At 70.5% G+C, this 25,988-nt stretch overlaps 1 protein-coding gene across 3 annotated transcripts; it reads right to left on the bottom strand.

Moving 5' to 3' along the window:
* Window positions 1-178: 178 nt before the first annotated feature.
* Window positions 179-24,929, bottom strand: LOC146764864 (latent-transforming growth factor beta-binding protein 3-like). Of its 3 annotated transcripts, none has more exons than XM_085563893.1 (26): window positions 23,801-24,083; window positions 22,957-23,325; window positions 22,131-22,348; window positions 21,071-21,176; window positions 20,450-20,533; window positions 18,963-19,085; window positions 17,581-17,739; window positions 16,702-16,878; window positions 15,983-16,002; window positions 15,652-15,730; window positions 14,325-14,420; window positions 13,285-13,410; window positions 12,074-12,205; window positions 11,013-11,141; window positions 10,743-10,862; window positions 9,947-10,069; window positions 9,632-9,751; window positions 8,698-8,826; window positions 7,426-7,593; window positions 7,100-7,183; window positions 6,356-6,484; window positions 5,132-5,269; window positions 3,702-3,884; window positions 2,674-2,754; window positions 1,521-1,658; window positions 179-1,021 (listed from the first exon to the last, which is right to left on the bottom strand). In XM_085563893.1, the coding sequence occupies exons 1-26, from the start codon at window positions 23,940-23,942 to the stop codon at window positions 876-878; spliced, it is 3,519 nt and encodes a 1,172-aa protein (XP_085420019.1). In that variant the 5' UTR covers window positions 23,943-24,083; the 3' UTR covers window positions 179-875. The 3 variants fall into 3 exon arrangements, with proteins under 3 accessions (XP_085420019.1, XP_085420020.1, XP_085420018.1); XM_085563892.1 differs by lacking the exon at window positions 23,801-24,083 and adding an exon at window positions 24,652-24,928 and having other exon boundaries at window positions 180-1,021; XM_085563894.1 differs by lacking the exons at window positions 8,698-8,826; window positions 23,801-24,083 and adding an exon at window positions 24,652-24,929.
* Between the last annotated feature and the right edge of the window lie 1,059 nt (window positions 24,930-25,988).

The raw sequence follows: 25,988 nt of genomic DNA, 5'->3' as shown, positions 1-25,988 counted from the left end.
TCACCCCAAATCCCCCCTGATTTCACCCCAAATCCCCCCGATTCCCCCCCAAATCCCCTCAATTCCACCCCCAAATCCCTCCTCTGACCCCAATCTCCCCTCCCCAGTTTCCCCCAAATCCCCCCGGGTGCCCAAATCTCCCAAATCCCGCCCCAAAATCCTCTCCAGCCCCCAGCACGCAGGCGGCGCCGCTGGGGCCGTTCCCCCACGTCCTTTATTGGGCTCCGGGGGGTCCCGGGGGGTTTTGGGGGGTCCCGGGGGTCCCGGGAGTGTTTCGGCGGCGCTGGGGGCGGTCCCGGGTGGTCCCAGACGGTCCCGGGGGGTTTCAGCGGAGCGGGGGGCGGGCCGGGGTGGTCCCGGTTCGGTTCTGGGGAGTCCCGGGGGTCCTGGCCGGTCCCGGTGGATCCCGGGGGTCCTGGCCGGTCCCGGTGGGTTTTGGGTGATCCCGGCCGGTCCCGGTGGGTCTCGGTGGTTCCCGTCTGGTCCCGGTGGGTCCCGGGGGATCCCGGCCGGTCCCGGGGGTCTCGGTGGGTCTGGGCCGGTGCCGGGGGTCCCAGGGGATCCCGGTGGGTCCCAGGGATCCCGACCGGTGCCAGGGGTCCCGGTGGGTCTCGGTGGGTCCCAGGGGTCCCGGCCGGTCCCGGTGGGTCCCGGGTGATCCCGGCCGGTCCCGGGGCTCCCGGGGGTCCCGGTGGGTCCCGGCCGGTCCCGGTGGGTCCCAGGGATCCCGGCCGGTCCCGGTGGGTCTCGGTGGGTCCCGGGTGATCCCGGCCGGTCCCGGTGGGTCCCGGGTGATCCCGGCCGGTCCCGGGTGATCCCGGCCGGTCCCGGTGGGTCCCGGGTGATCCCGGCCGGTGCCGGGGGTCCCGGGGGGCTCAGCGGCGCTGGGGCAGGCAGAGCCCCCCGGGCCGGGCCCGCCCGGTACCGGCCTTGCAGGCGCAGCGGAAGGAGCCGCTGGTGTTGACGCAGCGCTCGCGGGGGCAGCGCGGCCCCCCCCGGGGGTCCCGGCACTCGTCGATATCTGGGGAGGGGCGGGGGGGGGTCGCACACGGGTCAGGGACCCCCAAAATAACCCCCAGCACTCCCTAACGGAGCCCCCAAACTTCACCTCCCCCACGGGGGTCTGAGGGGTCCCAGGAGGGTTTGGGGTGTCCCAGGGGGGTCTGGGGGAGGATTGGTGTCACTCGGGGGGGTCCCAGGGGTGTTTGGGGGTCCCAGGGGGGGTTTGGGAGAGGTTGGGGTCACTCGGGGGGAAGGTCCCAGGGTGGTTTGGGGGTCCCAGGGGTGTTTGGGGGAGGTTGGTGTCACTCGAGGTGTCCCAGGGGTGTTTGGGGGTCCCAGGGGGGGTTTGGGAGAGGTTGGGGTCACTCGGGGGGGCCCAGGGTGGTTTGGGGGTCCCAGGGGTGTTTGGGGGAGGTTGGTGTCACTCGGGGGGGTCCCAGGGGGATTTGGGGGTCCCAGGGGTGTTTGGGGGTCCCAGGGGGATTTGGGGGTCCCCATTTCCCGGGGGGGGGTCTCACCGAGGCAGCGGGTGCGGGTGGGGTCCGGCTGGAAGCCGGGGGGACACTCGCAGCCCCCCCGGGGGGAGCGGAGGCAGCGGCCGGGGACCCCCCCGGGACACGGACACTCGGCCGAGTCCTCCTCGGAGCTGTCCTCGCCTGGGGGGATCCCAAAGTGGGGGGGACCCCAATTCAGGGGTGGGGTCCCAAAGTGGGGGGGGACCCCAATTCAGGGGTGGGGTCCCAAAGTGGGGGGGGGACCCCAATTCAGGGCTGGAGACTCAAAGTGGGGGACCCCAATTCAGGGGTGGGGTCCCAAAGTGTGGGGGGGACCCCAATTCAGGGGTGGGGTCCCAAAGTGGGGGGGGGACCCCAATTTAGGGGTGGGGTCCCAAAATGTGGGGGGGACCCCAATTCAGGGGTGGGGTCCCAAAGTGTGGGGGGGACCCCAATTTAGGGGTGGGGTCCCAAACTAGGGGACCCCAATTCAGGGGTGGGGTCCCAAAATGTGGGGGGGACCCCAATTCAGGGGTGGGGTCCCAAAGTGGGGGGGGACCCCAATTTAGGGGTGGGGTCCCAAAGTGGGGGGGGACCCCAATTTAGGGGTGGGGTCCCAAAACGTGGGGGGGACCCCAATTCAGGGGTGGGGTCCCAAAGTGGGGGGGGACCCCAATTCAGGGGTGGGGTCCCAAAGTGGGGGGGGACCCCAATTCAGGGGTGGGGTCCCAAACTAGGGGACCCCAATTCAGGGGTGGGGTCCCAAAATGTGGGGGGGACCCCAATTTAGGGGTGGGGTCCCAAACTAGGGGACCCCAATTCAGGGCTGGGGTCCCAAAGTGGGGGGGGACCCCAATTTAGGGGTGGGGTCCCAAACTAGGGGACCCCAATTCAGGGCTGGGGTCCCAAAGTGGGGGGGGACCCCAATTCAGGGGTGGGGTCCCAAACTAGGGGACCCCAATTTAGGGGTGGGGTCCCAAACTAGGGGACCCCAATTCAGGGCTGGGGTCCCAAAGTGGGGGGGGACCCCAATTCAGGGGCTGGGGTCTCAAATTGGGGGGTTCCCACGGCTTGGGGGGGGGGGCAGGGTCAGGGTTCGGGGTCCCAGTTCCGGATTTGGGTCTGGGGGCTGTGGCAGCCCTGGGGAGGGGTCGGGGTGGGGGTTTTGGGGTCCCACCTCTGCGGGGCCCCCCCAGGCCCAGGGGGCTGACGTCCCAGAAGGAATTGCTCTCGCTCTGCGCGGGGGGGCACGGCAGGCCTGGGGGACCCCCAAAATCAGCACCCCGGGACCCCCAGAGCCCCCCCAGGCCCCATAGGGACCCCAGACCCCATAGGGACCCCCCAGGCCCCATAGGGACCCCCCCAGACTCCCCCCAATCCCACCCAGGACTCCCTTCAACCCCCCCCAGAGCTCCTCCCAATCCCACTGATCCTCCCGGAGACCCCAAATCCCCCCTAGGACCCTAGAGACCCCCCAAATCCTCCCCAAATCCCCCCGAAATCCTCCCCATAGCCCCCCAAAATCCCCCATAGCCCCTCCAAATTCTCCCCAAATCTCCCCCAAATCCCCCATAGATTCCCCAAATCCTCCCCAAATTCCCCATAGGCCCCTCATAGCCCCCCCAAATCTCCTCCAAATCCCCCCCAAATCCCCCATAGCCCCCCCAAATCCCCCAAATCCCCTCCAAATCCCCCGTAGCCCCTCCAAATCCTCCCCATAGCCCCTCCAAATACCCCCAAATTCCCCCCAAATCCCCCGTAGCCCCTCCAAATCCCCTCCAAATCCCCCCCAAATCCCCCATAGCCCCCCCAAATCCCCTCCAAATCCCCTCCAAATCCCCTCCAAATCCCCCATAGCCTCTCCAAATCCCCCCAAATCCCCCCAAATCCCCCATAGCCCCTCCAAATCCCCTCCAAATCCCCCATAGCCCCCCCAAATCCCCCGTAGCCCCCCCAAATCCTCCCCATAGCCCCTCCAAATCCCCTCCAAATCCCCCATAGCCTCTCCAAATCCCCCCAAATTCCCCCCAAATCCCCCATAGCCCCTCCAAATCCCCCCAAATCCCCCCCAAATCCCCCATAGCCCCCCCAAATCCTCCCCATAGCCTCTCCAAATCCCCCCAAATCCCCCCCAAATCCCTCATAGCCCCCCAAATCCCCCCCCAGGACCCCCCAAACCCCCTCCCCAGCCCCTCTCCCGCTCACCCGCGGCCCGGGGGGGGCAGGGCCGGCAGTGGGGTCCCCAGCCCGCGCCCCCCCGGCAGCAGCACTCGTCCAGCGCCAGGGGCCCCCCCCCGAGGGGCGCCCCGCAGACCCCCTCGTCCCCCCGCCGCTGCCAGCACACGTCCCGCCGCTCCGGGGGGGGCCGCTCCGCCGCCGGGGGGCGCTCTGCGGGACCGGCACCGGCACCGGCACCGGGGCGGGTCAGGAACCTCCAGATAATCCCCCCAAACCCCCCCCCAAAAAACAGCGATGGGGGGGGGGCTCCCCGTGATCACCCCGCACCCCCCCCCCGCACCCCTGCGGCCCCACCGGGGGTCTCCCGGTGCCCCGGGGGGGTCTCAGTGTGCCCCGGGGGTCTCCCGGTGCCCCGGGAGGGTCTCAGTGTGCCCCGGGGGTCTCCCGGTGCCCCGGGGGGTCTCTCCCCATTCCCGGGGGTCTCTCCCATTCCCGGGGGTCCCTCCCCATTCCCGGGGGTCTCTCCCCGCCCCGGGGGTCTCTCCCCATTCCCGGGGGGGTCTCAGTGTGCCCCGGGGGTCTCCCGGTGCCCCGGGGGGGTCTCAGTGTGCCCCGGGGGTCTCTCCCCATTCCCGGGGGTCTCTCCCCGTTCCCGGGGGTCTCTCTCCCCATTCCCGGGGGTCTCTCCCCAATCCCGGCGGTCTCTCCCGTTCCCGGGGGTCTCTCCCGTTCCCGGCGGTCTCTCCCGTTCCCGGCGGTCTCTCCCCAATCCCGGGGGTCTCTCCCCGTTCCCGGGGGTCTCTCCCCGTTCCCGGGGGTCTCTCCCCAATCCCGGGGGTCTCTCCCCATTCCCGGGAGTCCCTCCCCAATCCCGGGGGTCTCTCCCCATTCCCGGGGGTCTCTCCCCGGTCCCGGGGGTCTCTCCCCAATCCCGGCGGTCTCTCCCCATTCCCGGGGGTCTCTCTCCCCGCCCCGGGGGTCTCTCCCCAATCCCGGGGGTCTCTCCCCATTCCCGGGGGTCTCTCCCCAATCTCGGGGGTCTCTCCCGTTCCCGGCGGTCTCTCCCCATTCCCGGGGGTCTCTCCCCAATCCCGGGGGTCTCTCCCCAATCCCGGGGGTCTCTCCCCGTTCCCGGGGGTCTCTCCCGTTCCCGGCGGTCCCTCCCCACTCCCGGGGGTCTCTCCCCATTCCCGGGGGTCTCTCCCCAATCCCGGCGGTCTCTCCCATTCCCGGGGGTCTCTCCCCAATCTCGGGGGTCTCTCCCCAATCTCGGCACTCTCCCCAATCCCGGGGGTCTCTCCCCAATCCCGGCGGTCTCTCCCGTTCCCGGCGGTCTCTCCCGTTCCCGGCGGTCTCTCCCCAATCCCGGGGGTCTCTCCCCACTCCCGGGGGTCTCTCCCCGTTCCCGGCGGTCTCTCCCCGTTCCCGGGGGTCTCTCCCCGCCCCGGGGGTCTCACCGTGCTCGGGGGCGGGCAGGCAGCGCCGCAGCCCCGGGTGGTACCGCGCCCCCGGGCCGCAGGTGCAGCGGAAGGAGCCGCGCGTGTTCTCGCAGGCTCCGTCCACGCAGTTGGACTCGTCCAGGCACTCGTCCACGTCTGGGGAGGGGCAGGGGGGCGTGCTGGGGGTCCCGGCCGGCTGGGGACCCCCCAAAACCCCCCCAAAATCCCCCCGGGATGCCCCGACACCGACCGGGGCTGCAGGGACTGCCGGGATTCCCTCGGGACCCCCAAATACCCCCGGGACCCCCAAACACGCACAGGGACCCCCCCAAACTGTCACAGAGACCCCCAAAGACACACAAAGGGACCCCCAAATACCCCAGGGGTCCCCAAATACCCCGGGGACCCCCAAAGACACAAAAAGGGACCCCCAAATACCCCAGGGACCCCCAAATACCCCCGGGACCCCCAAACACGCACAGGGACCCCCAAACAGTCACAGAGACCCCCAAAGACCCCGGGGACCCCCAAAGACACACAAAGGGACCCCCAAACAGAGAAAGGGACCCCTAAAGATACAAAGGGACCACCAAAGACACAAAAAGGGACCCCCAAATACTCCAGAAACCCCCCAAATACTCCAGAGCCCCCCCTCCCAGAACCCCAGAGACCCCTGAGCCCCCCAGAATCCCCAAACCCTCCAACACCCCCGAACACCCCAGGCTGCTTCTGGCCCCCGCCGCTCGCTCCCCGTGCCCCCCACGGCTCCAACCCCCGAGACCCCCGGGACCCCCCGGGCCCCCCCTGGCTCCAACCCCCGAGACCCCCGGGACCCCCGGACCCCCCTCGCTCCAGCTCCCACGGGACCCCCCGGGACCCCCCGAGACTCCCCAGGACCCCCGGGACCCCCGGGCCCCCCCTGGCTCCAGCCCCTCTGGGACCCCCGGAACCCCCGGGACCCCCGGGACTCCCCAGGACCCCCGGGACCCCCGGGACCCCCGGGCCCCCCTTGGCTCCAGCTCCCACGGGACCCCCCGGGACCCCCGGGACCCCGGGGACTCCCCAGGATCCCCGGGCCCCCCCTGGCTCCAGCCCCTCTGGGACCCCCGGGACTCCCCAGGATCCCCTGGACCCCCGGGCCCCCCCTGGCTCCAGCCCCTCTGGGACCCCCGGGACTCCCCAGGATCCCCTGGACCCCCGGGACCCCCGGGACCCCCGGGACCCCCAGCCCCCCGCGCTGACCCAGGCACTGCCGCAGGGCGCTGTCGTAGTCGAAGCCCGCCTTGCAGTAGCACTCGTAGCCGGGCTGGGTGTTCACGCACTTGCCGCCCTTGCAGATCTCGGCCCCGAAGAGGCCGCACTCATCGATGTCTGCGGGCCGGGGGCGTCCCGGGGGGGGTCAGGCTCGGGGACCCCCCCCTGGGGACAGGGAAACCCCCCTGGGGATAGGGAACCCCCTCTGGGGATAGGGAAACCCCCCTGGGGACAGAGGGTGGCAGGGGACAAGGGAAAACGGGGAAAAACTGGGGGGAAATGGGGGGGAAATGGAGGAAAATGTGCGAAAATGGGGAAAAACTGGGGGGAAGTGGGGGAAAAATGGGGGGAAATGGGGGGGAAAGGGGGAAATGGGGAAAAATGGGGGGAAATGGGGAAAAATTGGGGGAAATGGGGGAAAAACGGGGGGGAAAGGGGGAAATGGAGAAAAACGGGGGGAAATGGGGAAAAATTGGGGCAAATAGGGGGAAATGGGGGGGAAATGGAGGAAAACGGGAAAATGGGGAGAACGAGGAAAAATGGGGGAAATGGAGAAAAATGGGGGAAATGGGGGAAAATGGGGAAAACGGGGAAAAATGGGGGGAAATGGAAAAAAACGGGGGGGAAATGGGAAAAACGGGGGAAAATGGGGGGAAATGGGGAAAACGGGGGACACGGGGGGACACAGGGGGGGACACGGGGGGCACATGGGGGGCACACGGGGGGTCTCACCGCGGTGTGCCGGGACCCCGTAGTCGAGGCCGTTGTTGTCCTGGATGAAGCCCCTCCCGTCGGGACAGAGCGCCACGAACTCGGCTGGGGGGGCAGAGAAACCCTCAAAAAGGGGGGGGGTCCTGAACCCCCAAACCACCCCCAGACCACCCCCGGGGACCCCTCTGTGACCAGGGGACTCTGCTGGATGGAGTTGGGGGGTGCAGCTCCCAAAGCCCCCCAGATCCGGGTGGGAAGGGGGTCCCGTTTGGCCGGGGGGGGTGGGCAGGGGTCCCCCGTACCCGAGGAGGGGAGGGGGCAGGGGGGTGGGCAGGGGTCCCACGTACCCGAGGAGGGGAGGGGGCAGGGGTACACCTCGCACAGGTCCCCCCAGCCCGCCCCCACGGAGCAGCAGCACTCCCCACGCGTGACGTTGGTGCCCAGGACGGCGTCGCAGAACACGGGCAGCTCCAGGCTCAGGTAGCACTCCTTGCGTGGGGCGGGGGGCTCCCGAGCTGAGGGGGGGGGACAGGGGTTCAGCAGGGACCCCCCGAAACTCCTCAGAGCCCCCTCGGAGCGGCAGCGATCCCCCAAAACCCAAAGGTGCCGCTAAGACTCCTCAGAGTTCCAGGGATCCCCCACCCCAAAGACCCTCCTGGAACCGCCCCCCTTGAGCTCCAGAGACCCCCGGACCTCCCTGGGACCCTCAGGAGCACCCCCGGGAACCCCCAGACCCCCAAGGGCACCCACAAACAGCTCTTGTCCCGGGGACCCCCTAAAAACGTCCCTGTGAGTCTTCCTCGGGATCCCCCAGACCCACGGGAAACGCCCCCAAACCCCAGGGATGCCCCAGGACCCCCCCAGGACCCTCCCCCAAAACCCCAGGGATGCCACAGAAACCCCCAGGACCGCCCCCCAAAATCTCAGAGATGTCCCATGACCCCCCCAAAACCCCAAGGATGCTCCAGAACCCCCCCAGGACCCTCCCCCAAAACCCCAGGGATGCCCCAGGATGCCCCAAAGCCCCCCCAGAACCCCAGGGATGCCCCAAGACCCCTCCCCAGGACCCTCCCAAAACCCCAGAGATGCCACAGAAACCCCCAGGACCACGCCCCCCAAAATCTCAGAGATGTCCCATGACCCCCCCAAAACCCCAAGGATGCTCCAGAACCCCCCCAGGACCCTCCCCCAAAACCCCAGGGATGCCACAGAAACCCCCAGGACCACGCCCCCCAAAATCTCAGAGATGTCCCATGACCCCCCCAAAACCCCAAGGATGCTCCAGAACCCCCCCAGGACCCTTCCCCAAAACCCCAGAGATGCCCCAGAACCCCCCCCAAAACCCCCCCAAAACCCCAGGGATTCCCCAGAACCCCCCCAGAACCCCCCAAAACCCCAGAAATGCCCCAGAATCCGCCCCAAACCCCCCCCCAAAACCCCAGGGATGATCCAGAACCCCCCCAGGACCCCCCAAAACCCCAGAAATGCCCCAGAACCCCCCCGAAAACCCCCCCAAACCCCCAAGGACGCCCCCAAACCCCTCAGGTCTCCCCCCCCCATTTTTCCCAGGGATCCTCCTGAGGCTCCCGCGGACCCCCCGCGCCCCCCGCCCCCCTCACGGAGGCAGCGGCGGCCGTCGGGGCCGGGGGCGAGCCCGGGGGGGCAGCGGCAGCTGAAGGAGCCCTCGAGGTTGGTGCAGGCGCCGGGCGGGGGGCACAGCCCCGGCTCCAGCGCGCACTCGTCGATGTCTGGGGAGGGGGCTTGAGACACGCGGGGACACCCCCGGAGACCCCCCGGGACCCTCCCGGGACCCTCCCGGAGACCCCCGGAGACCCCCCGGGCGCCGTGGGGAGGGGTCTCCCCACTCCCAGCCCGGCTGCGGCAGCCGCGCGGATCCCGGGGGGGTGTGGAGCTGTTTTGGGGCTTTTTTGGGGCTATTTTAGGGCTTTTTGGGACTCTTTTTGGGGCTGTTTTAGGGCTTTTTGGGGCTTTTTTGGGGGCTCTTTTGGGGCTGTTTTGGGGCTCTTTTGGGGGCTGTTTTGGGGCTTTTTTGGGGCTTTTTGGGGGCTGTTTTAGGGGGGATTATTTTGGGGAGGGTCTCTCTCCACTCAGCCTGGCAGTGCATACCCGGGGGGGGGGGGCTGTTTTGGGGTTTATTTGGGGCGGGGGTCTCGCTCTCACCCTGGTGTGTACCCGAGGTGAGGGTTATGGAGCGGGGGTGGGTTTTGGGGGGGTCCCGGGTGGGAGGGCTGTTTAGGGGGGATATTTTGGGGTTTATTTGGGGCGGGGGTCTCGCCCTCACCCTCGCAGCGCCGGTGCATACCCGGGGTGGGGGTTATGGGGCAGGGGGCAGTTTTGGGGGGGTCCCGGGTGGGAGGGCTGTTTAGGGGAAGTATTTTGGGGTTTATTTGGGGCGGGGGTCTCGCTCTCACCCTGGTGCATACCCGAGGTGGGGGTTATGGGGCAGGGGGCAGTTTTGGGGGGGTCCCGGGTGGGAGGGCGGTTTGGGGGGGATATTTTGGGGTTTATTTGGGGCGGGGGTCTCGCCCTCACCCTGGCAGCGCCGGCCGTGCTGCAGCGCGTACCCGGGCGGGCACAGGCACCGGTAGGACCCCGCCGTGTTCACGCAGTCCCCGCCCACGCACGCGGCCGCGAACTCGCACTCGTCGATATCTGGGGGGGGGGTGGAACAACGAGACCCCCGTGTGTGGGACCCCCCCAAACCTCACAACACCCCCGGAGCCCCCCCAAATCCCAACAACGCCCCCAAATCCCAACACCGCCCCCAAATCCACCCGCAGACCCCGAACCCCCCGGATTCCCCCCATCCCCCCGAGCCCCCCCGAGCCCCCCCAGATTTGGGGGTACCTTGGCAGCGGGGGGGGTCCCGCGCCGGCTGCAGCCCGGGGGGGCACTGGCACTTGTAGGATCCGGGGGTGTTGACGCAGCTCCCCCCGGGGCAGAGCCCCCCGGCCTCGCACTCGTTCACGTCTGGGGGAGACCCCCGTGAGCCCCCGGGCCTGGGCGGGGGTCCCGAGGGGGGCTGGGGCAGGGGGGGGGCACTGGGGGGGAGTTTTGGGGGGTGCCCGGGGTGGGGCCGTGTGGATATTGGGGAGGGGGTTCGAAGGGAGGGGGTCTCCAAGAGGGGGGTCGTAGATAAAGGGGTCCCGAGAGGGTTTGGGGGGGAGTCCTGGGGGGCTCCTGTGTGACCCCAAGGGGATCCCGGGGGGCTTGGGAGGGTCCCGGGGGTTTTGGGGGGTCTCGGGGGGGTCCCGGGGGTTTTGGGGGGGGGGTTGGGGAGTCCCGGGGGTTTTGGGGGGTCTCGGGGGGGTCCCGGGGGTTTTAGGGGGGGGTTTGGGGAGTCCCGGGGGTTTTGGGGGGGTTTGGGGGGGTCCCGGGGGTTTTGGGGGGTTTTGGGGGGGTTTTGGGGGGGTCCCGGGTGGTCCCGGGGGTTTTGGGGGGGTTTTGGGGGGTCCCGGGGGTTTTGGGGGGGATTTTGGGGGGTCCCAGGGGGGTCCCGGGGGTTTTGGGGGGGGTTTTGGGGAGTCCCGGGGGTTTTGGGGGGGGTTTTGGGGGGTCCCGGGGGTTTTGGGGGGGTTTTGGGGATCCCGGGGGGTTCCCGGGGGGGTTTTGGGGGGTCCCGGGTGGTCCCGGGGGTGCTGACCCAGGCAGGCGCCGTTGAGGCCGCGGAAGCCGGGGGGGCAGGGGGTGCACACGAAGCCCCCGGGCTGGTTCTCACACTTGGAGTCGGGGCACGTCCCCGCGTCCAGGCACTCGTTGATGTCTGGGGGGGTGGCAGGGGGACATCGGGGACATCGGGGGGGACCCCACCGCGTCCCGTGGTGCGGGTGGGTCCCTCCGAGGTGTCCCCAGCCCGCGCCGGTGTCCCCTCCCCGGTGTCCCCGGTGTCCCCGGTGTCCCTCCCCGGTGTCACCTTCGCAGAGCGGCGGCCGCGAGCCCTTGCGCCGGTAGCCCGGGTGGCACTCGCACTTGTAGTGGCCGGGCACGTTGGAGCAGGTGCCACCGTCCCCGCACACGTCCCCCTTGGCACACTCGTCGATGTCTGCGGGGACACGCGGGGTCCTTTGCGCTGTCCCCAGCCCCGGGCAATGTCCCCAACCCCAGACAATGTCCCCAACCCTGTCCCCAGCCCCGGCAATGTCCCCAGCCCCGGGCAATGTCCCCAACCCCGGACAATGTCCCCAACCCTGTCCCCAAGCCCCGGGCAATGTCCCCAACCCTGTCCCCAGCCCCGGGCAATGTCCCCAACCCGGGCAGCGTCCACAAACCTGTCCCCAATCTGTCCCCAACCCTGTCCCCAATCTGTCCCCAACCCTGTCCCCAGCCCCGGCAATGTCCCCAACCCTGTCCCCAACCCCGGGCAGTATCCCCAACCCGGGCAGCGTCCCCAGCCCCGAGCAGTGTCCCCAACCCTGTCCCCAAGCCCGGACAATGTCCCCAACCCTGTCCCCAGCCCCGTGCAATGTCCCCAACCCCGGACAATGTCCCCAGCCCCGGGCAATGTCCCCAGCCCCGGGCAATATCCCCAAACCTGTCCCCAACCCTGTCCCATGTCCCCAACCCGTCCCCAACCCTGTCCCCTGTCCCCACCCCCGTGCCGTGTCCCTTGTCCCCACCTCCTCCCCACGCTTCGCGTGTCCCCCCGTCCCCTGTGGCTCACGGCCCCCACCCGCCGTGTCCCGTGTCCCGGTGCCAGTCCCGGTCCCGGTGCCGGTGTGCCAGTGCCCCAGTGCCCCGGTGCCGGTGTCCTGGTGCCCCGGTGTCCCGGTGTCCCTCCCCGCCGTGTCCCCTCCCCGCCATGTCCCGGTGTTCCAGTGCCGGTGTCCCGGTCCCGGGGCCGGTATCCTGGTGCCGGTGTCCCGGTGCTGGTGTCCCAGTGTCCCAGTGTCCCAGTGCCCCAGTGCCCCGGTGCCAGTGTCCCGGTCCCAGTCCCGGTCCTGGTCCCGGTGCCGGTGCCGGTGCCGGTGCCGGTACCTGCGCAGGTGCGCAGCCCCTTGTGCAGGCGCAGCTGGAAGCCGCGGTGGCAGTGGCAGGTGTAGGAGCCGCCGGTGTTCATGCAGACCCCGCGCCCGGCCCCGCACGGCTCCGCCTCGCACTCGTTCACGTCTGGACAGGCGTGTCACACACGTGTCACCAGGTGTGCCACAGGTGTGTCACAGGTGTGCCACCAGGTGTGTGGCCATGCCCCAGCCCCACACAGCTCCACCTCGCACTCGTGTCAGGACATTCCGGTGTCCCCATGTCCTTCATGTCCCAATGTCCCCGTGTCCCCATGCCCCGGTGTCCCCATGCCCCGGTGTCCCCAGGCCCCGGTGTCCCGGTGTCCCCATGCCCCGGTGTCCCGGTGTCCCCCAGCCTGGTGTCCCGGTATCGGTGTCCCAGTGTCCCAGCCCATGTCCCAGTGTCCCCATGACCCCCAGCCCGGTGTTGGTGCCCCGGTGTCTCCATGTCCCCCAGCCTGGTGTCGGTGTCCCCGTGTCCCGGTGTCCCAGCCCATGTCCCGGTGTCCCCATGTCCCCCAGCCCGGTGTCCCGGTGTCGGTGTCCCCATGTCCCCCAGCCCGGTGTCAGTGTCCCAGTGTCGGTGTCCTGGTGTCCCGGTGTCCCGGTGCCCTGGTGTCTGTCCCGATGCCCCCACGTCCCCCAGCCCGGTGCCAGTGTCCCGGTGTCCCCACGTCCCCCAGCCCGGTGTTGGTGTCCCGGTGTCCCCCAGCCCGGTGTCCCGGTGTCCTGGTGTCGGTGTCCCCACATCCCCCAGCCCGGTGTCGGTGTCCCGGTGTCCCGGTGTCCCCCAGCCCGGTGTCCCGGTGTCCTGTTGTCGGTGTCCCCACACCCCCCAGCCCGGTGTCCCGGTGTCGGTGTCCCCACGTCCCCCAGCCCGGTGTCGGTGTCCCGGTGTCCCCATGTCCCCCAGCCCGGTGTCCTGGTGTCGGTGTCCCCATGTCCCCCAGCCCGGTGTCGGTGTCCCGGTGTCCCCATGTCCCCCAGCCCGGTGTCAGTGTCCCAGTGTTGGTGTCCTGGTGTCCCGGTGTCCCGGTGCCCTGGTGTCTGTCCCGATGCCCCCATGTCCCCCAGCCCGGTGTCAGTGTCCCGGTGTCCCCCAGCCCGGTGTCCCGGTGTCCCTGTGTCTCCACGTCCCCCAGCCCGGTGTCCCGGTGTCCCGGCGCGGCGCCGCGGTGCCGGTACCGGTGCAGTAGCGGCGCTGGGGGTGCCAGCGGTAGCCGGGGAAGCAGAGGCAGCTGTAGCCGCCCGGGGCCGCCACGCACTCGCCGGGGCCGCAGATGTTCCGGTTCAGGCGGCACTCGTCCGTCTCTGCAGCGCCGGTTTGGGGGTCTTGGGGGGCTCCCGGCGGGGTTTGGGGGCGTGGGGTGGGATTTGGGGGTGTTGGGTAGATCCCAGGGGGATTTGGGGGTGTGGGGTGGGATTTGGGGGTGTTGGGTAGATCCCAGGAGGATTTGGGGGTGTGGGGTGGGATTTGGGGATGTTGGGTAGATCCCAGGGGGATTTGGGGGTGTTGGGTAGATCCCAGGAGGATTTGGGGGTGTTGGGTGGGATTTGGGGGTCTTGGGGGGCTCCCAGCGGGGTTTGGGGGTGTGGGGTGGGATTGGGGGGTGTTGGGTGGGTCCCAGTGGAGTTTGGGGGTCTTGGGGGGGTTCCAGGACATCCCGGGGGGGTCTCAGAGGGACTTGAGGGAGTCTGGAGGTCCCAGGGGCATTGGGGGGATCCCGAGGGACCCTTGGGGGGCTGTTGGGGGGTCCCGGGGGGAATTGGGGGTCCCAGGGGCATTGGGAGGGTCCTGGGGGATGTTTGGGGGTCCTGGGGCTGTTGGGGGTTCCTGGGGGCGTTGGGGTTCCCGGGGTGCCGGAGGGTGCTGGGGGGTCCCGAGGGGTGTTGGGGGTCCCAGGGGCACTGGGGGGGTCCCGGGGGGTGTTGGGGGTCCCGGGGGCACTGGGGGGGTCCCGGGGGGTGTTGGGGGTCCCAGGGGCACTGGGGGGGTCCCGGGGGGTGTTGGGGGTCCCGGGGGGTGTTGGGGGTCCCGGGGGATGTTGGGGTGTCCAGGAGGGTGTTGGGGGGTCCTGGGGGGTTTTGGGAGTTCCGGGGGGTCCCGGGGGGTTTTGGGAGGTCCCGGGGGTCCCGGGGGGTGTTGGGGGGTTCCGGGGGGTCCCGGGGGGTGTTGGGGGGTCCCGGGGGGTGTTGGGGTGTTCCAGGGGGTCCCGGTCGCTCACCGGTGACCTGGGTGGGCGCGATCTCGGCCGCGCTGCGCGTCAGCTGCTCCGGGGGCAGCCGCCAGAGCGGGGCCGGCGTGGGCCGGGCCAGCAGCGCTGGGGACAGGCGGGGACACGGCGTGGGACACGGGACACGGGGGGACACGGGACACGGGGGGGACACGGGACATGGGGGGACATGGGGACACGGGGGGGACACGGGACACGGGGGGACACGGGGGGGACACGGGGGGGACACGGGACACGGGGGGGACACACGGGGACATGGGGGGACACGGGACACGGGGGAGACACGGGACACGGCGTGGGACACGGGACATGGGGGGACACGGGGGGGACACGGGGGGGACACGGGACACGGGGGGGACACACGGGGACACGGGGGGGACACACGGGGACATGGTGTGGGACACGGGACACGGCGTGGGACACGGGACACGGGGGGGACACACGGGGACACGGGGGGGACACAGGGACACAGGACACGGGGGGGACACGGGACATGGGGGGGACACGGGGACACGGGGGGCACACGGGGACACAGGACACGGGGGGGACACACGGGGACATGGGGGGGACACGGGGACACACAGGGACACGGAGGGGACATGGGGACATGGTGTGGGACACAGGACACGGCATGGGACATGGGACACAGGGGGGACACAGGACATGGGTGGGACATGGGACATGGGTGGGACACGGGACACGGCGTGGAATATGGGACATGGGGAGACATGGGGACAGGCGGGGACACGGCGTGGGACACGGGGGGACGGGAACACAAGGGGACATGGGGGGACACGGGACACGGCGTGGGACACACGGGGACATGGAGTGACACACATGGACACGGCATGGGACACGGGGACACACGGTGTGACACACGGTGTGACACACGGTGTGACACACGGTGTGACACACGGGGCCAGCGCCCCGTCCCCCCCCACCCCACGCCCGGCCCGCAGCCCAGCCCGGCCTCGTCTCCTTCTTGTCCCCAAACTGTCCCCAAGCCCTTCTGGTCACCAGGGGCACGGCGCCCTCTTCATCCTGGTGCGTGTCCCCAAAGTGTCCCCAGAGTGTCCCCAAAATGTCCCCAGAGTGTCCCCAAAATATCCCCAAACTGTCCCTGTCCCCAAAGTGTCCCCAAACTCTCCCCAAAGTGTCCCCAAACTGTCCCCGAAGTGTCCCTGTCCCCAAAGTGTCCCTGAACTGTCCCCGAAGTGTCCCCAAACTCTCCCCAAAGTGTCCCCGAACTGTCCCCAAAGTGTCCCCACCGCCACCCCCCCCTACCCCGTGTCCCCCCGTCCCCGCCCCTGCCCCTTACCGGGGTACCGGGGGGGGTCGCTGCTCCCGGGGGGCTGCTCCAGCCCCTGCTCCTCCGAGGGGCTCCAGAACACCGGCAGCTGGGGGGGCAGCGGTGTCCCCGTGTCCCCCTGTCCCCCTGTCCCCCCTGTCCCTGTCCCCCTGTCCCCTCTGTCCCCCCTGTCCCCCCTGTCCCTCTGTCCCCCCCTGTCCCCCCCGTCCCCCTGTCCCTCTGTCCCCCTGTCCCCCCCCGTCCCCCTGTCCCCCACGTCCCCCCAGCCCCCCGAGCCCCCCCAGCCCCTCCCCATCGTCCCTCCCATGTCCCCCCCCCCAAAATGTCCCCCCCCACTCACCATGGCCGGGGGGGTCACAGCTGCGGGGGGAGGGGGCGCTGAGACCCCAAACTGACCCCCCCACCGTGGGGTGGGGGGGGGACACAAAACAGGGGGGTCAGGGGGGGCACGGGGACATGGGGGGGGTCACAGGGACATGGGGGGGGTCACAGGGACATTGGGGGGTCACAGGGACATTGGGGGGGTCACAGGGACATTGGGGGGGTCACAGGGACATGGGGGGGGTCACAGGGACATTGGGGGGTCACAGGGCCAGGGCAAGAGGGGACAAGAACCTGGTGAGGTGGGGAGGGGGACATGGGGACCGGGGGGGGGGCGGGGGATGTTTGGGGGGGTCCAGACCTGGCGGGGCTGGGGGGGGGCGAGGATGTTCAGGGGGTGTCTGGGGGGGACATTTGGGGTTCAGGGAGGTTCGGGGGGTGTCTGGGGGGACATTTGGGGCCCGGAGAGGTTCGGGGGGTGTCTGGGGGGACATTTGGGGTTCAGGGAGGTTCGGGGGGTGTCTGGGGGGGACATTTGGGGTTCCGGGAGGTTCGGGGGGTGTCTGGGGGGACATTTGGGGTTCAGGGAGGTTCGGGGGGTGTCTGGGGGGTACATTTGGGGTTCAGGGAGGTTCGGGGGGTGTTTGGGGGGAGATTTGGGGTTCAGGGAGGTTCGGGGGGTGTCTGGGGGTACATTTGGGGTTCCGGGAGGTTCGGGGGGTGTCCGGGGGTCCGGACCTGGCGGCGCGGGCGCGGCGGGCGGCGCGGGGCTGGGGGGCGGCCGCGGGGGTCTCTCGGGGGTCCCGTCGGGGTGGATGTGCAGCGTGAAGTCGCTCTCGCCCTGGATGGTGAGGGTCTGGTGCGAGGTCAGCACGTGGTAACCCTTCCCGGCCGGGCAGATGGCCTTGAACGCGGCTGGGGAGGGGGCACGGGGGGCTCAGCGGGCCGGGGGCGCCCCAAAACCCGCGGGGACCCCCCCAGCGCCCCCCGCCCCCAGCGCGGTGGGGGGCTCAGAGACCCCGTTCACACCACGGGGATCTGGGGGGCACGGGGGGGGTTCCAAAATTGCCCCAGCCCCCCCAAAAAAGGGCGCGGTCGGGGTGGCAGCGACCCCAAAACACCCCCCCAAAACACCCCCAGACTCAGGAAGCAGACCCCCCCAAAATTCCCCAGACTCATAAAGCAGCGACCCCCAAACGACCCCAGACTCACCAAAGCTCCCCAAATCCTCCCCCAGGCCCCCCCAGCCCCCCATATCGGTTCCACCCATGGGTCATCACTGACCCCAGCTCCCCCAAACCCCTCCCAGCCCCCCAAAGCCCCCCAAAACTCCCCCCCAAACACCCCCCAGCCCCCCAAAACTCCCCTCCAAACCCCCCCAGCCCCCCAAAGCCCCCCAAAACTCCCCCCCAAACCCCCTCCAGCCCCTCAAAGCCCCCCAAATCTCTCCCTCAGCCCCCCAGAGCCCCCCAAATCCCCCCCCAGCCCCCGTACCGGTTCCACCCGTGGGTCATCACTGACCCCAGCCCCCTCAAACCCCTCCCAGCCCCCCAAATCTCCCCCTCAGCCCCCCCCAGCCCCCCAGAGCCCCCCAAATCCCCCCCCCAGCCCCCGTACCGGTGCCGTCCGGGGGGCAGCGCTGGCAGCGCCCGCCCCAGGCCTTGCCCACGCTGCAGCAGCAGGTGCGGCGGGTCAGGCGGGTGGGCAGCGGGTGCTGGCACTGCTGCGAGCCCGACACCAGCCGGAAGCACAGACCCCGCTCCTCGGCCGGCTCGGCTGCGGGCGGGGGGCGGCGCCTCAGGGACCCCTCCCCAAATCCCGGAAAACCCCCAGAGAGCACCCCCAAAACCCGAACACTGCCAGGGACCCCTCCCCGGACCCCAAAATACCCCAGAGAACAGCCCCAAACACCCCCAAATCCCAGAGACCCCTCCCCAAATCCCGGAAAACCGCCAGAGAGCGCCCCCAAAACCCAAACACCGCCAGGGACCCCTCCCCGGACCCCAAAATACCCCAGAGAACAGCCCCAAACCCCAGAGAGCACCCCCAAACCCAAACACCCCAGAGACCCCTCCCCAAATCCTAAAAAACCCCGGAGAGCAGCCCCAAACAGCCCCAAACCCCAGAGACCCCTCCCCAAATCCTAAAAAACCCCGGAGAGCAGCCCCAAACACCCCCAAATCCCAGAGACCCCTCCCCAAATCCTAAAAAACCCCGGAGAGCAGCCCCAAACACCCCCAAATCCCAGAGACCCCTCCCCAAATCCCAAAAAACCCCGGAGAGCAGCCCCAGACCCCCCAACCCCAAACAGCACCCCCAAACACCCCCAGGGAACCCTCTCAACCCCCAAAAAACCACAGAGAGCACCCCCAAAACCCAAACACCCCCAGGGACCCCTCCCCAAAACCCAAACAACCCCAGAGACCCCTCCCCAAACCCCAAAATCCCCCAGAGAACCCCCCCAGACACCCCAAAACCCCAGAGGACCCCCCCAATTCAGCCGCCCCCATATGCAGGCGCTGGCTCTGGGACACCCCCAAGACCCCCAAACCCCCAGGGACCCCAGGACCCCAAAAGACCCCCGAGACCCCCCAGGACCTCCAAGCCCCCAGAATCTCCAGGACCCCCCAAGACCCCCAAACCCCCCAGGACCCCCCGTGCCCCCCAAACCCCACGAGCCCCCCAAGCCCCCCGTGCCCCCTGAGCTCCCCATGCCCCCCGAGCCCCCCGTACCCCCCAAACCGCCCGTGCCCCCTGGTGTCGCCCGTGCCCCCCGAGCCCCCCATGACCCCGTGCCCCCTGGTGCCCCCCGCGCCCCCCGTGCCCCCCAAACCCCCTGAGCCCCCCGTGCCCCCCGTGCCCCCCAAACCCCACGAGCTCCCCATGCCCCCCGAGCCCCCCGTGCCCCCCGTGCCCCCCGTGCCCCCCGTGCCCCCCGTGCCCCCCGCGCCCCCTGAGCCCCCCGAGCCCCCCGTGCCCCCGTGCCCCCGTGCCCCTACGCAGGCACTGGCTCCGCGAGGGTCCCAGGACGTGCCCGGCCGAGCAGGAGCAGCGGAAGCTGCCCTGGGTGTTGCGGCACTCGCCGGGCTGGCACACGCCGGGCAGGGCACACTCGTTAATGTCTGCGGCAGGGAGGGCACACCTGAGCCAGGTATGGCACACCTGGGCTGGGTATGGCACACCTGGGCTGGGCATGGCACACCTGGGCTGGGTATGGCACACCTGAGCCAGGCTGGCACACCTGGGCTGGGTGTGGCACACCTGGGCTGGGTATGGCACACCTGGGCTGGGTGTGGCACACCTGAGCCAGGTATGGCACACCTGGGCTGGGTATGGCACACCTGAGCTGGGTGTGGCACACCTGAGCCAGGTATGGCACACCTGGGCTGGGTGTGGCACACCTGGGCTGGGCGTGGCACACCTGAGCCAGGTATGGCACACCTGGGCTGGGTGTGGCACACCTGGGCTGGGTATGGCACACCTGAGCCAGGTATGGCACACCTGAGCCAGGCTGGCACACCTGGGCCGGGCGTGGCACACCTGGGCTGGGCGTGGCACACCTGAGCCAGGTATGGCACACCTGGGCCGGGCGTGGCACACCTGAGCCAGGCTGGCACACCTGAGCCAGGTATGGCACACCTGGGCTGGGTATGGCACACCTGAGCCAGGGATGGCACACCTGGGCTAGGTATGGCACACCTGGGCTGGGTGTGGCACACCTGGGCTAGGTATGGCACACCTGGGCTGGGCATGGCACACCTGGGCTGGGTATGGCACACCTGGGCCGGGTGTGGCACACCTGAGCCGGGTATTGCACACCTGGGCTGGGCGTGGCACACCTGGGATGGGTGTACAGACACAACACACCTGGCACAGGTGTATAGGTGTGACACAGGTGTGACATGGGTGTGACACGGGTGTGATACAGGTGTCACACGGGTAAAACACGCCTGGCACAGGTGGCACACAGGTGGCACACACAGGTGTCACACAGGTGTGAACACACCTGACCCCTCCCACACCTCTTGCACACTCACACGTGTCCCTCCCACCCCCCACACTTCCCCACGGGTGCCCCCCCGTGCCCCCCACACCCCCAATGCCCCCCATGACCCCACACCCCCAATGCCCCCCATGCCCCCCATGCCCCCCGTGCCCCCCATGCCCCCCGTGCCCCCCACACCCCCAATGCCCCCCATGCCCCCTGTGCCCCCCGTGCCCCCCATACCCCCCATACCCCCCATACCCCCAATGCCCCCCATGCCCCCCATGCCCCCCGTGCCCCCCACACCCCCAATGCCCCCCATACCCCCCATACCCCCCGTGCCCCCCACACCCCCCCGAGCCCCCCGAGCCCCCCACACCCCCAATGCCCCCCATACCCCCCATACCCCCCGTGCCCCCCACACCCCCCCGAGCCCCCCATACCCCCCATACCCCCCGTGCCCCCCATACCCCCAATGCCCCCCGTGCCCCCCATGCCTACCCTGGCAGTGGGAGCTGTTGAGGCGTTTGTAGCCCTGGGGACAGTCCCCCCCGCGCTCCCCCCGCGCCTTTGGGGACCCCGGCCCTGCAACAGCCCCGGACCCCCAGAACGGGGGGGGGCAAACGTCAGGGGGTCCCTCAGGTGAGGGCACCATTGGGGGGTCCTGGTTTTAGGCTGGGGGGGGTCCTTGGGGGGTTTCTGGGGGGTCCTGGGGGGGTTCTTGGGGGGTCTTAGGGGTCCCTGGGGGGTTCTGAAGGATCCTGGGGGGGTTTCTGGGGGTCCTGGGGGAGTTCTGGGGGGGTTCTTGGGGGTCTTAGGGGTCCCTGGGGAGTTCCAGGGGGATTCTGGGGAGTCTTGGGGGGTTCCTGGGGGATTCTAGGGGTTCTGGGTGGTTCTGGGGGCTCCTGGGGGGGTTCTCAGGGTTCCTGGGGGGGATTCCAGGGGGATTCTGGGGGGGGTTTGGGGGTCTGGGTCCCCCCCCGGGGGGAGGTGAGGCAGGGTCCCGTGGGTAGGGGGTCTCGGCCAGCGGGGTTTGTGTGGGGTGGGGGGTCCCAGGAGGGGGGGTGGGGGGTCCCCCACACCTGGGGGGTCTGGGGGGGTCTCGGGGGGGTCCCGGCTCACCCTGAGCGTGGGGACACTTGTGGCACTTGCTCTGTCCCCAGGCGCTGCCGATGCTGCCGCAGCAATCCTCGAGCTTGGTCAGCCCGGGCAGGGGGTTACTGCCGCACTGGGGGCGCGGGGGGTCAGCGCCCCAAAACGGCCCCGGGCCTCAAACCCCACCCCAAAACAGCCCCGGGCCCAAAATCCCACCCTAAAACAGCCCCGGACCCTAAATCCCACCCCAAAACACCCCCGGACCCCAAACCCCACCCCAAATCCCACCCCAAAACAGCCCCGGGCCCAAAATCCCACCCCAAATCCCACCCTAAAACACCCCTGGACCCCAAACCTCACCCCAAAACACCTCCGGGACCTCAAATCCCACCGCAAGTCCCACCCCAAAACACCCCCGGACCCTAAATCCCACCCCAAAACAGCCCCGGACCCCAAATCCCACCCCAAAACAGCCCCGGGCCCAAAATCCCACCCCAAAACACCCCTGGGACCACCAAATCCCACCCCAAAACACCCCCAGGGACCCAAAATCCCACCCCCAAAACATCTCCGGGCCCCAAATCCCACCCCAAAACATCTCCTGGGACCCCAAATCCCACCCCAAAACACCCCCGGGACCCCAAACCCCATCCCAAAACACCCCCCGACCCCAAATCCCACCCCCCTGGACCTGAAATTCCACCCCCACACGCCCAGGGATCACAAACCCCAACCCCCGCACCCCCCAAGACCCCAAAACCCACCCCCCGGGGCCACAATCCCACCCCAAAACACCCCCCGGACCCCAAACCCCACCCCAAAATGCCCACGGACCCCAAATCCCACCCCCAGGGACCCCCAGGGACCCCAAATTCCACCCCCGAGACCCCAAGTCCCACCCCCAGGGACCCCCAGGGACCCCCGGCAGCAGTCCCGGAGCTCTCTGAGCCTGGGGAGGGGGTGCTGCAGCATTTTGGGGGGCGGTCAGCACCCCAAAACACCCCCTGAACCCCTAAAACCCCCCCAAAACTCCCAGCTTCGACCCCACAAAGGTCCCGGGCACCCCCAAATTCCGCCGCCCCCTCACCGAGTGCTTGGGCAGCGTCTCCTGGAAGCAGCGGCCCAGCGGTTTGTGGGTGTGGGGCCGGGGGGGCGCGGGGGGCTTGCTGCCCGCGGGGTGCGCCAGGAGCCCCCCCCCGGCCCGGGGACCCCCCTCGGGGGGGCGCGGCTCGATCCGGTGCACCTGCACCGAGGCCTCGGGGGGGTGATGGACCCGCACGTTCACCAGGGGAGGGGGCACCTGCGCTGGGGGCAGCGGCACCTGGGACCCCCCGAGCCCCAAACCGGCAGCCCCCAAAACCTGGAACCCCCCAAAACCCGGCACCCCCCAAAACCCGGCACCTGGGACCCCCCAAACCCCAAACCGGCACCCCCCAAAACCCGGCACCCCCCAAAACCCGGCACCCCCCAAAACCCGGCACCCCCGGAGCCCCCCGAACCTCAAAACCCGGCACCTGGGACCCCCCGAGCCCCAAACCTGGCACCCCCCAAAACCCGGCACCTGGGACCCCCCAAATGCAGCATGGAAATGTGAGACCCCCCCCCTCCCAACCCCAGTAGGACCCCCTGGGACCCCCCCATGGGGGCACCCCCATGCAGATCCCCCTGCCCCCCATGCCCCCCAAAACCCCTGAGCCCCCCCAAACCCCCGAGCCCCCCCGACCCCTGAGCTCTCCAGACCCCTGACTCCCCCAAACCCCTGATCCCCCCCAAATTCCTGATCCCCCCCAAACCCCTGACCCCCCCCAACCCCCCGAGCCCCCCAGACCCCCGAGCCCCCCAAACCCCTGATCCCCCCAACCCCCCCAGACCCCCGAGCCCCCCAGACCCCCGAGCCCCCAGACCCGCGGTACCTTCAGCCGAGTGGTGCCCGGGCCCCAGGGGCACGACGAAGGTGGCGTGGCTGACGTGCCCCCCCCCGTGCCCCCCGTGCCCCCCGCCGTGCCCCCCGCCGTGGGCAGCCCCGGGGGGGGGCTCGGGGGGCGCCGCCGCCGCCCCGGGCCCGTCGGCGATGACCTGGACGGCGTAAACGGCGACCTTGGAGGCGGGGGCGGGCTCGGGGGGGGCGTCGGGGGGCGCGGGCGGCGGCGGGGGCGGGGGTCCCCCGGCGCGCCCCCCGCCCGCCGGCACCTGGCAGAAGCGGCCGGTGAAGTTGGGGGGGCACAGGCAGTGCGAGCGGGAGCTGCACTGGCCGCCGTTCATGCAGGGCAGGGGGCACACCACTGCGGGGGGAGAGAGCCCTGAGCCCCCAGACCCCCGGAGCGCCCCCAGACCCCCCGAGCGCCCCCAGACCCCCCGAGCGCCCCCGGGACCACCGGAGCGCCCCCAGATCCCCCGGGACCACCGGAGCGCCCCCAAATACTCCGGAGCGCCCCCAGACCCCCCGAGCCCCCCCAGATCCCGATGTCCCCTCTGTCCCACCCCGCTCCCGGTGCCATCACAGCCCCGTCCCCGCCGTGCCCGTTCCTGTCCCCGTTCCTGTCCCTGTCCCCATCCCTGTCCATCCTCATCACCGTCCCGGTGCTGTCCCAGCGCTGTCCCCACACCTGAGCCACCCCTGTCCCCACGGCTGTCCCCGTGTCCCCATGTCTGTCCCCATCCCTGTCCCCGTGGGTGTCCCCACGGCTGTCCCCGTGTCCCCATCCCTGTCCCCACGGCTGTCCCCGTGTCCCCACGGCTGCCCCCCGTGCCACTCACCCACGCGGAAGCCGGAGCCGGTCAGGGTGTCCCTGTCCCCACGGCTGTCCCCGTGTCCCCGTGTCCCCACATCTGTCCCCGTGTCCCCATCCCTGTCCCCGTGTCCCCACGGCTGTCCCCGTGTCCCCACAGCTGTCCCCATGTCCCCATCCCTGTCCCCCGCACCACTCACCCACGCGGAAGGTGGAACCAGTCAAGGTGTCTCCATGGTTGTCCCCGTGTCACTGTCCCCGTGTCCCCATCCCTGTCCCCCGTGCCACTCACCCACGCGGAAGCCGGAGCCGGTCAGGGTGTCCCTGTCCCCACGGCTGTCCCCATGTCCCCATCCCTGTCCCCACGGCTGTCCCCGTGTCCCCGTGGCTGTCCCCACGGCTGTCCCCGTGTCCCTGTCCCCACGGCTGTCCCCATGTCCCCATCCCTGTCCCCCGTGCCACTCACCCACGCGGAAGGTGGAACCGGTCAGGGTGTCCCTGTCCCCACGGCTGTCCCCGTGTCCCCATGTCTGTCCCCATCCCTGTCCCCACGGCTGTCCCCGTGTCCCCACGGCTGCCCCCCGTGCCACTCACCCACAGCCGGTCAGGGTGTCCCTGTCCCCACGGCTGTCCCCGTGGCTGTCCCCACGGCTGTCCCCGTGTCCCCACGGCTGTCCCCATGTCCCCATCCCTGTCCCCACGGCTGTCCCCGTGTCCCCACGGCTGTCCCCATGTCCCCGTGGCTGTCCCCACGGCTGCCCCCCGTGCCACTCACCCACGCGGAAGCCGGAGCCGGTCAGGGTGTCCCTGTCCCCACGGCTGTCCCCATGTCCCCACGTCTGTCCCCGTGTCCCCATCCCTGCCCCCCGTGCCACTCACCCACGCGGAAGCCGGAGCCGGTCAGGGTGTCGGCGGCGTGGCCGTTCTCGCCGATCAGGGTCATGTTGGAGCCGGGCTGGCACGAGTCCCGGCACAGCCCCTTCAGACACGTCCTCCGGCAGATCAGGGGGGCGAAGACCACCTTGAAGCGCTCCCGGGCCACGGCCGCGCCCCCCCCGCACCCCCCGAGCGCCGCCAGCGCCGCCAGCGCCGCCCAGAGCCCCCCCCAGCGCCACATGGCGGCCGCGGGACCCCCGCGACCCCCGCGACCCCCGCGACCCCCGGCCCGAACGGGGGCTCCGGCCCGGCCGACCCCTCGGGGGGGGGGGGGTGTCCCGGACTCTGGGGGCCCTCGGGGGGGGGGTCCCGGAGCCCCGGAAGGGTCCCGGAGGCCGGGGTCCCCTCGGGGGGGGTCCCCGGTGTCGCCCCCCTCTCAAGACGCTGCCCCCCGAGAGCGGCGCCCAGCCCCGAGGCCGGGGGTCTCCTTTCGGGGGTCTCCGCGCTCCGGGGTCCCCGCGGCGGGCGCGGGGTCCCCTCGGGAGGGTGTCCCGGAGGCCGGAGCCCCCCCGGCGGGTGCTGGGGTGTCCCCCCAGGGGTGTCCCGGGCTCCGGGGTGCCCTCGGCGGACGCGGGCGCCCCTCGGGGGTGTCCCGGGCACGGGGGCGGGGGGATCCCGGCGGACTCGCCGCTCCCGCGGATCCCGGGATGGCGCTGGAACGGGGGGAGCGACGGGGGGGCCCGGGCGGGGGAGGGGGGCGGGGGCCGGGCCCTGGGGCCGCTCCAGGAATTGGGGAGGGGGGGGCGGGGGGTGGGGGAGGGGAGGAGCCCGGATGGCCGGGCCGGTTCCAGCGGCGGGCACGGCGGGACGGGAGGGGCGGGACCCCCAAAACTCTTGGGATTTGTCCCGTGGGAATTCCCTGGGGGCCTGGAGACCCCCGGGGGGGGGTATGGGGGTGCTGGGGCTCCCCCAAACTCCTGAGAGCAGCCTTGGGGGGCTGCGGCCCTCTGGAACCCCTGAGACCCCCCCCCATGGAAACGGGGATCCCCCAAACTCCTGGGACCCCACCGTGGGGAGATGGAGCCCCCCGCCCCCCCAAACCCCGGAATCCCCCCCCCAAACCCCAAAAACCCCGCACAGGGTGGGCGGGGACATGGGACCCCCCAAACGCTGGGACCCCCAGAGGGTGGAAAGGACCCCCCCAAAAGCGCTGGGACCCCCGGGATGGGCGGTGGGGCTGAATGGGACCCCCCCACCCCCAGAGCCTTCCTCCAAGGGGGGTGGGACCCCCAAACACACGGGACACCCCCCTCCCGCCCCCCCCAGGCAGGACGAGGCGC

Source organism: Lonchura striata, chromosome 31 (assembly GCF_050655825.1).
Source record: "Lonchura striata isolate lonStrDom1 chromosome 31, ASM5065582v1, whole genome shotgun sequence".
NCBI lineage: Eukaryota > Metazoa > Chordata > Aves > Passeriformes > Estrildidae > Lonchura > Lonchura striata.
The sequence above is the reverse complement of the archived record's forward strand: the minus strand, read 5'-3'. Positions and strand labels throughout refer to the sequence as shown.

Bases quoted from the DNA above. Each gene is read 5' to 3' on its own strand.
- LOC146764864 (XM_085563892.1), bottom strand. From the start codon at position 24,889: ATGTGGCGCTGGGGGGGGCTCTGGGCGGCGCTGGCGGCGCTGGCGGCG. The intron at 23,326-24,651 runs GTGAGTGGCACG...CTCCCCCCGCAG, and splicing joins CGGCTCCGGCTTCCGCGTGG to TGGTGTGCCCCCTGCCCTGC. The intron at 16,003-16,701 runs GTCCGGACCCCC...CTCCCCCCGCAG, and splicing joins CGCCGCGCCCGCGCCGCCAG to CTGTGACCCCCCCGGCCATG.